At 35.1% G+C, this 12,469-nt stretch overlaps 1 protein-coding gene across 1 annotated transcript; it reads right to left on the reverse strand.

Moving 5' to 3' along the window:
• Positions 1-2,449: 2,449 nt before the first annotated feature.
• ela3l (elastase 3 like) lies at positions 2,450-11,272 on the reverse strand. The gene is made up of 8 exons (XM_088910897.1): positions 11,226-11,272; positions 10,078-10,166; positions 9,136-9,233; positions 6,499-6,627; positions 5,806-5,942; positions 4,895-5,040; positions 2,899-3,051; positions 2,450-2,525 (listed from the first exon to the last, which is right to left on the reverse strand). The coding sequence occupies exons 1-8, from the start codon at positions 11,263-11,265 to the stop codon at positions 2,508-2,510; spliced, it is 810 nt and encodes a 269-aa protein (XP_088767023.1). The 5' UTR covers positions 11,266-11,272; the 3' UTR covers positions 2,450-2,507.
• Between the last annotated feature and the right edge of the window lie 1,197 nt (positions 11,273-12,469).

A 12,469-nucleotide genomic window follows, 5' to 3' on the forward strand; every position in this document is an offset into this window, starting at 1 on the left:
ATCTGCTACCCTTGATAGGTCCCTGTCCATCTTTTTAAAGGATTATCACACAATGAGGGCTCTGCAGGGTGGGTACCAGGGTTATACCTGATAATATCCTAACCAATCATCAACTGTAATTTCGTACCTTAAAAGGTAGCACCCAACTAATTTCTGTGGGTTGATCCATTGACTTCTCTACTGTCTCCAACTGAACATGGCAAATGTGACTCTAACAACCACATGAATGCCAGCAGTTTGGTTCAGGGCTTAAACTTTTCTCCAAGATGCCAGGCCAGTCAATAAAGAACAAAACTTCACCCAAGGTATTATTCCTGCAACAGCATAAATCTTGTGTTTCACGAAACCACTGTTATTTACACCTGATCAACAAAATGTATTACCTAATATATCCAAGTACATTCAGTAAAAAGCTATAGCAGGAATGGACTCGGTTTTTCCCCACTCCTCTCACTTAAGGCTGCACCCAGGCAGATGACTGTGCACAGATACAGTGTTTTTAAGACCAACCATCAGTGCAACACTAACTTCCTTACAGAGCTGTCCTCAGCAATGCTCTCTCTCAGCACTGGGACACTTCCAGCACACAGCAAGCTACTGCCAAATCAGACAATTTTAAGCCAGCACAACTCCATGTTTCCAGTGGGACATTTAAACTTGTCAAGGAACATTCTGCCAACAGATCTTTGAGTATGAAGCTTTTTTACTCAGACTATAATTATTGAGGGTTGAAATATTTTTTTCCAAACAGGTTTTTATAGTTTAGTTCACAATAGTAAATGCATTTTTACTTGCATCTGAGAATATGAATGTGATTTACAGTATCTATATGAGACGGATAAAACCTATAGCATAGACTGTAACCAATTATTTTGTTACATGTTATATTTTAACCCTGAGTGAAAGATCAGCCTTTCATATCACAACAGACTGTATTACTCTTTTTGGTGTGTTATGCATCTTTTGATGGATATTGTATATTTAGAATCCATGTGTAATTGATTGATTCCTACAGTAACAGTCACCAAGTCATTCTCTCACTTTTTTGTTCCAAGTTCTAGTTCTTTCAGTAAAATAATAAACCCTCACATTACCATACAGCTATCATGTACACATAATTGTTCATGTACTGTAGCTTTACCCAGTCTCAGACTGCACAACCTGTTATCTCTTCTTTTTCAAGTGAGATGCAATTAGGGATTTTGACACCTAGCTGTTAAAAAAGATTTAGTCAATTTTATAATTTGCACGAGACACATCAATATTCTTGGAGCTAATGGACTTTTGTAAGAATTGACATTTATCTGGAAACACATTTTATAAAAAAAATAAGTGTCTAGTGTCTAATATTTTAGTTTTCCAAAGTGACAGAGTTAATCTCTGTGACTGACTGCAATATAAGCTTTGAACTGTGTTGTTTGATTTATTAAAACGAGACTTTGCCTGTTTGTGCTTGAACATTAATGGTGGATGAGACACACGCTGCAGAAAAGAGACAGTAGAGTCCATTTGTAAGACAGGATGTTAAAGTGAAGCATACAGTAGCTTGCTATTACTAACTGAAATCAATATAAGGACTTAAACCCTTGAATAAAAGCACAGTCTTATTTGCCTTGTCTAAGGGTGCCCTGAAGAATTATTATATTTGTGTACAAATATCTTAAGCTAGGTTCTTATTAGATGTTCATTTGTTAAAATGATACAGTGGGTATCAAAATATTCACACCACCCTGACTTTGTCACATTTTATTGTTTTACAATATGAAATCATAATATATTTAATTGTTTTATTTACCTTTGATTGACACAAAACACTATAATGTCAAAGTTCACCAAAATTAATTATAAAACAGAAAATTAATACGTTTATTTGTTATGCATTGCATAATAATTTATTTGAAAATTTGAACTTCAGATGTATGATTATTTTGAAGATCAAATTTCTTTGAGATTGAACAATTGTTAGTGACAAGATCCCCTCAGAGGATCTTAATTGGTCATTTTATCGCATTACTTTTTCAGTTAAAAGTACTACATTTTAAATTGTACAATTAAGCACAGATGTGTCAGCCACCTCTCAAACATCTTTAATTGTTATATTAAAGTGCACAGAAATAACCATATTTTGTTTGCTGAGAAATAATGTCATCTTCACTATCATTGAAAGTTCATGTGGACACCAGGAGTTCAATAATAAAACAGTAGATTTTTTCTGGCAGCAACAATTAATAGTAATGGTAAGGTTTTAATCATGTCATTAACTCTGGGAATAAAAATGTCAAGGGTGAAAGCAGACACTCATTTTACCAAAGAAATTACATTACTCGGCTCTAACTGTATAAGATGTTTCATAAATTAGTATGGAGTTTTATTTTTTTTCCCTTCCTAATCATTGCACACTGTTTTTTCCACAGCTGGTAAAAAAAAAAACTCAGAGGTACTGTAAATGTTGATTTGCAGGTGTTTATTGCATAGACAGAGACAGAGACAGTTATCTCAGGCTGATTTCAGTTGTTCCTCATGATCTAGAAAAAACAAAACAAACATAACCTAAGTACGACCTCAGGGATTCGAAACATTTAGAAACTGGTTCCTGTAACATAAGACAAAAACTAGGAAGCTTAAAGTAGAGGGAGTGCACAATTTATAGAGAAAGAACCAAATTGTATTTTGGTAATTTTGAAACCTCCTATTTTAAGTTAGCAAAATAAATGATTGCAGATAATTCTCATATTTAAAGCGTCTTTGCAGACTTTGCATTTTTTAAAGCAATTTACTTGTCACAGACAAGAGATGTCACACTTGAAGCCTTTAAAGTTTCCATTAAAGTGTACAGATTCTCTAGTTTCATTTAGCTACTTGGGCATTTCCTTTAGTCAGGATTGCGGTATATATTACCTGGTCGACCCAGGCATCAAAAGCTGAAACACGAGTGAAGACAGTTGGCTTCTTCTCGTAGTTACAGCCCAAACCAGAGACAAAACTGGCAATTCCGTGGACTTCCCAGATACCTTCAGCGTTCCTGCAGTTCAGGGGGCCACCAGAGTCACCCTGTGACACATGGAGAAGAGAATTATATTATTCAAAGGATTAATATAAGCAGAGTGTTATATAAAACGCACGGGTCTTTCGAAATGATATTATCTTGTTTTGGAATTCTGTGGAAAGCCCCCAGTGCCAGATAACCTTGCATATGAGTCAGACTGTTCTGAAAACAATGATAATCAATAATATAACTAAACATTTTACATCTGAGTATCTCGGGTGTTTTCATTCTTGACCTTGTATTTCATTCCAGGTCTTTATCTAGCTAATCCTTATTATTAAAGAGATCTTCAGCATATGGATTGTTAATGAGTAAACTAATAATCATAATACTACAAATAATATTAAATTTGCAGTATTCATAACACAAAAATCATAATAAAGGAAAATTGCACAATCACTCTTCTCTAGTGTTCCCTATTTTTATCTCGAGAGCTGGGATTTTCACAGTAAATGTCACTGGCAGTAGTTCAGACCACAGTCACAAGCTGTTGAAATGGTGGTACAGCTGCAGATGCAGCACTGTTTCTCAAATGGTAAAGGAGCCAACTAACTGTCTGCCTTCCCCCAGCACACACCAGCACAGAACTGCTCTGGGCTGTTTGTCTGATAAAATGGGAGCTCTGTTATGATTAAGCATCTGGGAAGAAGTTTTCTTTAAATGACTATTTTTTCTACATTGTCTTTTTCATGCATTAAGGCCAAGTGTTATCCCTACAGTAATATTGTATCACTGTTTCTGAAAGGTTGTGCTAGATATTTTTAGAGCTTTTCTGGAACCACCTCAGTTTGAGTACAACAGAGCAAACAATGGGGAAGTCCAAGTGTTATGGTCTCGTAAAGAGTGTCTTGTCACTACAGAAGTCCACTTGTAGTCACTAAACTTAATCTGACTGCCTGCCTCATTTGCGCCCAGTCTTGTATCGTTATCCTGACATTACAGCATTCCAACAGGACAATGCAAATTTTAATGCATGCTATGCAACACCAACTTTAATGAGATGAGAATGTAACACTTAGGCTAAGATGACCTAATAACTGACGATATCTTATTAAGTTTTTGGGAGATGACCTGTGATGAATTGTGGCACCTTGTTATAAATAATTAGATAATTGAATTGGCACATTGTTGCCTAGGTTCTACAAGACCAATGGAGCAGAATCTTACAAGACATCGTTGGCAACCTGGTGCAGAGCATGCATAGCAGATATAGACTTATACAGAATTAAACATTTGTGCAGCAGTAGACAGTTATACAATACATTAGAACTTACAATATATACATTATGCTAGTGAGCATACATGCTACATTCACAGAAGGCCCTTTGCTGATTTACACACCCCATATCTGTTCAATAAAATATCAGTGCCTCTGCTTCCAAACATGAAGCTGTCACTATTCTCCTAATAACTTTGAGAATGTGTTAGTGGCAATTGTTTTTTGATACTCTGTTAATGTAACGTACTGTATATATTATACATTTGTGATACATACTGATTTTTCAAAATAAAATTAAATTAATACTTTTATTAAAATGAGAGAAGATAAGCTAATGCATTTGCTATTGACTTAACCACATGCAATTGCAATGACCATTACATTGATCAGAGTTTCTGAAACTGACTCTATGGAAAGAAAGAATCACTTCTGAGTGAGCACGATCTGAAAATGACACAGTAGGTTAAAAGTTCCGAGGACAGACAAAATGAGTAGAACTATCTTTTTTTAAATTAAATCCATGTCTACAGTATAACCCATAACACCCACTCCCCTTCATAGACACTCAGATATATTATATACCTATTCAAATGTTTAGACATTAATCTTGAGAGACTGCACAGACTTACATTGCAACCAGCTACAATGCCATCTCCTCCAGCACAGACCATGGTGGTTCTCAGGGCAATGCCCCACCAGTCAGGCTGAGAGCAGGTGGCGTGGTCCACCACGGGCATCAGGGCCTGCTGCAGATTGTCAGCAATGGGGCCGTTAGCTGAAACAGAGCACGACCACAGTTGTGCAAAATGTTGAGCTTTACGTTCTCTTCTTTGGATCTCTGCAAGTGAGCTGAAATGCTGAAATGTGAGCTGTTTTTCACACTCCACCTCTTTTTAATATGAAGCAAAGTGGCTTCACAGCTCTAGGGGTACTCACTGTGATCTGTTCAGTGTTCCGCAGTGTTCACATGTGATTTCAACTACTCTATAGATTCCTCCCCCCAGTCCCAAAACATGCTGTCTACTTTAACTGTCATTCCTCAATTGCCCCTTGTATGGATATTTGTATGTGTCCTGTAATGGACTGGTGTTTTGTCTAAGATGTAGTCCTGCTGGTGCTCTGCGTCTAACAGTTTATGCTCCAGTTCAATGCATCTCTCTAAGGATAAAGCAGTTAAAGAAAATGGATGAATAGAAGGATATGTACTGTACAGTAGTGAATTATTTATTTTTTCTTCTCTTTTTATTTTAATGTCTTATATTTTGTTCTTGGAATCTAAGAAGAAATATAATCAATTTTCACCGATGCTGTTAACCTTTAATACCATCGTATTAGCATAGAAAGCTAATTCTATTATAATTGTAATACAGTGATCTTTTAATTATTTTATTGTCTTTCGCTCACTGAGATCGAGGTTTAATTAAAATGTGCTCTCATTAATAAGCTGTAATGTGAATGAGGAATATTCACATTACAGCTGTGAGGCCATACAGTTCTGAAGACAAAGATAAAGAGATAATGATGATGAAATTGGTCTTACTGTAGAGCCTGCCCCAGCCAGTGATGTAGCAGGGGTAGTTGTTGGGTAAGATGTCCCCAGACGGGGGGATGCAGGCCAGCTGGATATGGTCACTAAGCGTAACATGCTCAGCAAGTTTGATCAGAGCAATGTCATTCCTTTTAAAGAGAGATTTTTAAGTGTTACATGTCACTCGTAGGTATAACATGGATGCATTTTTTGGATGTGTTTCAGCATGCTGTCTCTTTGATTTAACTCTAACTCTAATACACATTCTTGATTGGGTTTACTGTACATCCAAATGTGCTGTCAACGAATATGTTCTTTCGTTAGAAAAAAAACAGTTCAGCAGACACTATAATGGCAACTTCAAGTGAGAGGGCAGCAGCTTAATTTAAGATGGAGGCCTTGTTTGGACACATTCTCCAGAAAGCTGCGGGGAATGAGCCTAGCTGCCCTCAGGCACCCAATCAGTTGAGAAAAAACAGTTATTCATGTGATCATTTCTGATCTATTTTTATTAATCTATCAATATTAATACTGTACATATCGATATTTATTTACATTTGAGTTAGCTCTGCGAGAGACCATTTTGGAAGCTTGTCAGCAGCTTAGCCACCCAGTTATGACAGTCAGAGACCTGAATAAATAAGTCAGTAGCTCACATGGAGCTCAGGCATTTGTTTTATATTTTAGGCACCCGACAGCTCTTACCCCAAAGCCACCAGAATGGGATTCCACTTCTCATGCACAAACATCTGATCTGCCATGATAGCCTTGGATCCAGGTTCATCCATCAAAAGATTGTACTTCCCAACTACCACTCTGTAGGTTAAGGCCTTGCTGCAAAACAACAACATAATCCAATTATTATTGTTATTATTATTATTTATTTAAATTATGTATTATTATTGTTGTTGTTATTATTATTATCATTATTATTATTAATACCATCAATATGATAGTAATCATGATGATAATAATAAAGAATGTAATGTGTAATGTTCACTATACAAATGTATTACCAGAAATATGGTACAATAAGATATGGGTATACAGTATATGGGGATGTTTTATTCTGTCAAAGGCAACTTACAAAACTAGCAATATTTTTCTAAATTGTCAGTGACGTCCTCTGTAAGAAATTACATAGCTGCAGAAATAACAATGGCAAATTATGAATTGATACAGTAGTGTGATTATGGACATTGTAAAAATTCTGGGTTTTTTTACCTACCATTCCATCTAATAGCATGGATGAAATGAATAATTTGATTTTTGCATTGGTTTTGCTGAAATGTCATGTATACACAGTACACGCTGTGTGAATATTCTGTACCTGTCCAGATTCTAAAAACATATCAATGGTAAAATTCAATATAAGCCCTGATCTAGGCCTCTACTGTACATACTATATTTACAAGTTATTTCAAAATAGTGAAGGAGACATCATTTCAGGCAAAACTTTTCTCTGGAGGTCTATGACACTAAGGAGCACTAAAAGGCTAAACAAGTGTGTGAGTATGTAAAGTATATACGTGTGCGTGATTTGCCAGTTACATAAAATATCGCTAATTCGTTTAGATTTTGCGTGATCATTTTAATTCTTTTGATATTTGTCTTCCCTATTCTATTTTTCTTGCAATCTAAGAAGCTGTATATTAATTTCAACATACAGAAGCAAACTAAACCTTCATAGTTAACATTTTTTTAAATTGAACCAATAAACAAGCTGTATTGGCCAATAGACTGTAGGAACTTGCTCATTCCGCTGGTTGAGACTGTTAGTACGGACATCACTACTTCACTACTAGCCAGATGTGAAGTTGCCTGAAAAGTTACAGTGTTTTTAGTGAGAGCTGTATCTGTCCTCCAGTAATTGCCCATTCACTGAGGGCCTGTAAGAAAATAAATATTGATTAGTATGTTGTATTTTGTTAATCATTTTAGCATGCCACAATTAGAAACAACATTCAGCTTTGCTCTGTTTTGTTTCTGTTTAATTTGTATTCACAATGTCCTGCTGTTGTTTTTGCATCTCACAGAGCATGTGCTATACCAAAGGAAAAAGCCCAGCAGTCTGTTTGTATGCAAGATGTTTGCACAGCTGTCCACTGGAATGTGTGAAGGGGAACATGCTGTCAAGATCTCATTAGAAATAACCACCTGATGGCAGCTTCTGTTTAACTGTTCCAGATTGAAGCAGTTCATCATTCTAAAAAGGATTAATTGAAGGGAGGTATTGCTTATTGCAAAGTAATTATGCATGCACATCCATCAGACATGATGATATATATCCTTTGAAATGAAGCCAAATAAAGTATATGGATCACTTAGGCTTAATGTAATACATTGAATATGAAATTGTAAAAAGCTCTTTATTTGTAAACTTTTTCATTTAAATATATGGAATGCTTTGTAAAGCGAGGGTTCTTATGCATCCAGAAAACAAATCAATTGTAATTTACAGAAAAGTATAATACATGTTTACTAATTAATAGACTTTGACTATTAGACTTTTATTGTTGTGACTAGCTGTGAATATTTTGTGTTAACATTCTGGTTTTCCTGAAACGTGCCAGGATTGAAACCACAGAAATGAGAAAGTGATTTAGCAGTGTTACACACTTGCTGTTCAGGAGGGCCAGAGTCATGCAGTTTTTAAAGGTATCAATTTCCTTGAGGGTTTAATGCTTGGAAACAGTGCTAATATGTTGCAGACTAATAAAGGCAATGAAATCATTTAAATCATTCAAACCATAGGACCCCAGAACTCTGAATTCAAATATAAATACTACAGTCCTTTAGAAATGCTAAATGTTTGCAAAGTTGGCACTATTATATAAAGGTTTACCACTACTTTTACAAGATGGTATTAAATTGGCTGCTCTAGACTTGGACTCTAGGAATTGGACTGTGTCAGGTTATGGGTGTTAGATTATGGGTCTCTACATTATATCGTCACCAAAACCCTCTTTATGTCTTTAGAGGATAAGATAATTGGTTTAACCTATTTCATTGATGCTCTGAATAACATTGAACAACCGTCATTCGGCTCTGCACACTTTTCACAAAACACCCAACACAATGTACTTAATTTGGTGTCTGAATATACCGACCCTTGACTGTTGCTGGGCAGAACTTAGAAACTGACTCTAATGCCAAGTCATCAACCTCTGAAGGCTTCACTTGTGAAGAGTTATGACAGGATACCCCATGCAAATATACCACAGTGTTTATGTTAATTTACGTTTGTAGTGTGTTGCATTACTAGATATTGCCAAACCTTTTCTAATGCCATGCATTGTGTTTGAAGAATAATCATCGGATTGATTATGTGCTCCTACTTACTTGATACAGTGAGCGGCAGTCATGACCCAATTGGTGGCAATCAAGGAGCCTCCACAGGTGTGCCTCCATTCATCATTTTTCAGGTATTGTAGGGATATCTGGAGAGCAGAGTAAAAACAAGTGGTGTGCAAGAGTATTCTGACTCAGTGTGTTCTTCCTGAATTGCCCAGCTATACCTCAAATCATATCTACCTACTGTGCATTAATCTATTAGTTTAATTAGACTTTAGCCTAAATACAGTACATTAGAATTTAGATATGACTAAACAAACATGTTTGCAGTGTTAAAAGAAATTACAAAAAGGGAAATACATTTATAGTTTTATTATTAAAGCTTGTTTTAAAGGGACATTCTACATCTATAAATCAGGTTTATACTGTATTATCAGAGCAATTTATGTAAACTAAATTATACTAAAAATGTTCCCCCTCTCAATTCAAAGGCTTATAGGAAAAACCCAGTTTTACAAACTCTCTTTATCTTATACCTATTGTGTGTTTGACAACTTAAACTGTGGGGTGTGTTGAAAGATATATCCTGTATTTAAAATGACAAAATCTCTGTGGACAGTCGAAACACAATATCACTTTCTCCTTTCAAAAACAATATAACCACCTGGTGCTCAGAAGTCTGGAAAATCAATACCTCAAAATAGTATGGGTATTAAATAAATAATTCAGTTAACTAAAATGACACAAGACAAAACAAATACGTCACAGAGAACAATAAAGCAATGTAATGCATTCAAAAAACAAGCATTTTGAATTCACACTTTCTCTACTCTGTAGGTGACAACTCCCCTTCATTACAGGGTTAATTAAATGAGCCATTAACCCACAAAGAAATTGTGTCTGGCAAAAAGAATGAATATTTGTAGAACTTTCCAAGAGCCAAACAAGAGACAAAATAAAAAAAACACGAGATGGCAGACAGTGCTCTACCTGCCAAGGCCAGCTGTATGGTCGGGCATCCTGTCCGTTCACCACTCTCGACACCATAGGCTCAATGGAAGGCACGCCGCACCCATAGGCTGGAGAGGGGCCACAGAGACATCACTTGTTAAACCCCACTGATGGTCTTCCCTGGAGTCCCTGGACTGTCTAACAATCTTCCTCACTGAATGTGCCAGATAGCTCTATTGATTTGATGTCGGTGTGATGCCTCCATTTTGGTAATATAGAAAATTAGCGACAATTATGACCCCAAAAGTTTGCATTTACAGTAAAAGCAAAATATTTACAATTGGAAGACAATTCAACACTATTAGACCCTACCGCTGAAGTGCTTGAACTGTACAATTTTCAGTAATGAAACACACACTGATCTAATATAGAGCATACTGGATTATTGTTCTGTTTTTACTGTAGGTAGCTTTATCATTTGCCTTTGTACAATATAAAGCAATTCATTAATTATAATGCAACTGAAGGCCCTGTGTAGGTTTCAGAAAATAAGTCACATTTATAAGCTAAAGTACATGGTTTTGTAGTTCAGGGCTTGAATCTTCTTTTCAGTAATCGAAAAACAGAAATCAATACTTATTTAAACATGTGAACAGTATATCACATACTGTATGTACTGTGTACTTGAATCATACACAGAATTTGGGTTTTGTAATCCATTGCATTCTATTAGGAAGCTTTATTGTATAGTTTTATTTAATTTCTACGCAGCTGAAAAAGACCTGTTTCTGACAAGGTCCAGAAATATTTTTTTAAAATGTTAGCTTCTTTAAAACATAAAAAACTTCCTTTTCTTTTTCAGACATTAAGTTGTACACTGCTGTTTGACCTCCTCTAAAAACGATATATATACTCTTAAAGAAAACACATCACAAAGGATCAATTAAATGAGCTTTAGTTAGTTAGTTTAATAGCACTTATCGTTTGCTGCTTTCATACAAATGACTATCTCAGCTGCAGTAATTATTTATTGCAGAGGAAAAAATGCTACATTTAAGAAAGTATAGAAAAGAAATCTTTAAAGCCATGAGAAATTCTTTGGACATTTCGAATCAAATGGGAAAAAAAGAAATAAAAAGTAGTCTATACACTACGCTTCCTATTATATCTTTACTCTTTACTCTTACCGCTTGCAAAGAGAACCGAAGCCAGCACAATTGGGATCATTCTGATGGCTTTCCTGCTGTGAGGTTGCACATAGCACAGCACTTATATAAATAGTTGCTCTTATCTGTAGGGTGCTAGCCGATAAGATTCGGGGTTTAATTGGTAAAACAGAAAATTGCCAAGCCAAGGCTATTTTAGTTTAAAAAAAAATCAACACAAACAGTATGTGTTTTCACAAACTAATGCATACATGAAATATATATATATAAAATATATATATATTTTTTGTTTTTTGGAAGATAATAATCAGTGAAGATCATTAAAGGGTGATAAAATTTTACTACAGTGGTTTTTAATTGTCTTTTTTAAAGATATGCAGAAAAATAATTCATAACTTTGTGACATTAAAGTTTTGTGTGAATAATTAAAAAAACATTTACAACATAATTGCTGCATTGAGTTTCCATAAATGACTACAATATACAGTATATGTTTCATTAACTACTGTATGTAATACATATTAATTTTAATTTAACACATACCTATCTAATGTCTTACAGAGAGGTCAGACCAGAAATACTGAAAACACTCACTTGAGACATTGTAGCAGTCTTTAAAGCAATGACTTCTTCAACGTTCTGTGTTGAGTGTACTGTACTTTTAATAAATTGTTTCACATGCTGGATACAGTACTTTTAAAAGTATTTGGTGGGTGGGTAGTGTTTTGTGTGTGATTGCAGATAGGAATTTCAAAATGCATGTATACGTTTTGTTTGTATTTTTTTTTCTCTTATTGTAAATTACAGTATGTGTCTGATTGTGTAATTTAATGTAAAACTGAATGTAATTATTGTTTATGCATTATCTTTCAACATAAGGCTATTTTAAAACCTAAACCTACATACGGTAGGTTCTGTATACTGCATGTACTCTAGCTGCATCAGGGTGCAAGCTGTAAAGAGTTAAGTAGAGTTTCATTTCACTCTGTAAAAGTAAAATAAAGAAAAAAAAGTATAACTTTGCACCTTCTTCACACATACTGTAATTTTGTGTTTCTGTATTTCTTTCTGCTTTTCAGCGTAGATACCTACAGTAAATGTTCTCACAACATAACTTACAGTTACGTACTGAAAGTTCAAATAAAACTGAAAACGTCAATGGAAAATCTGAAAACACCTGCACCAGTTCTCATTGAACAAGTATACCAAGAACCCTTTCATTATCTCAGCCAGGTAAACTCTGGTTAAAACACATTCACCGCTTT

Source organism: Atractosteus spatula, chromosome 3 (assembly GCF_055471065.1).
Source record: "Atractosteus spatula isolate fAtrSpa1 chromosome 3, fAtrSpa1.hap1, whole genome shotgun sequence".
NCBI classification, from domain to species: domain Eukaryota; kingdom Metazoa; phylum Chordata; class Actinopteri; order Semionotiformes; family Lepisosteidae; genus Atractosteus; species Atractosteus spatula.

What these genes read in the sequence shown, in the direction of transcription:
- ela3l (XM_088910897.1), bottom strand. Translation starts at nt 11,265, where the DNA reads ATGATCCCAATTGTGCTGGCTTCGGTTCTCTTTGCAAGCG. An exon ending in TTCGGTTCTCTTTGCAAGCG is followed by an intron (nt 10,167 to 11,225) that starts GTAAGAGTAAAG and finishes GCCCCTCTCCAG; the next exon opens with CCTATGGGTGCGGCGTGCCT. An exon ending in CATACAGCTGGCCTTGGCAG is followed by an intron (nt 9,234 to 10,077) that starts GTAGAGCACTGT and finishes TCTGCTCTCCAG; the next exon opens with ATATCCCTACAATACCTGAA.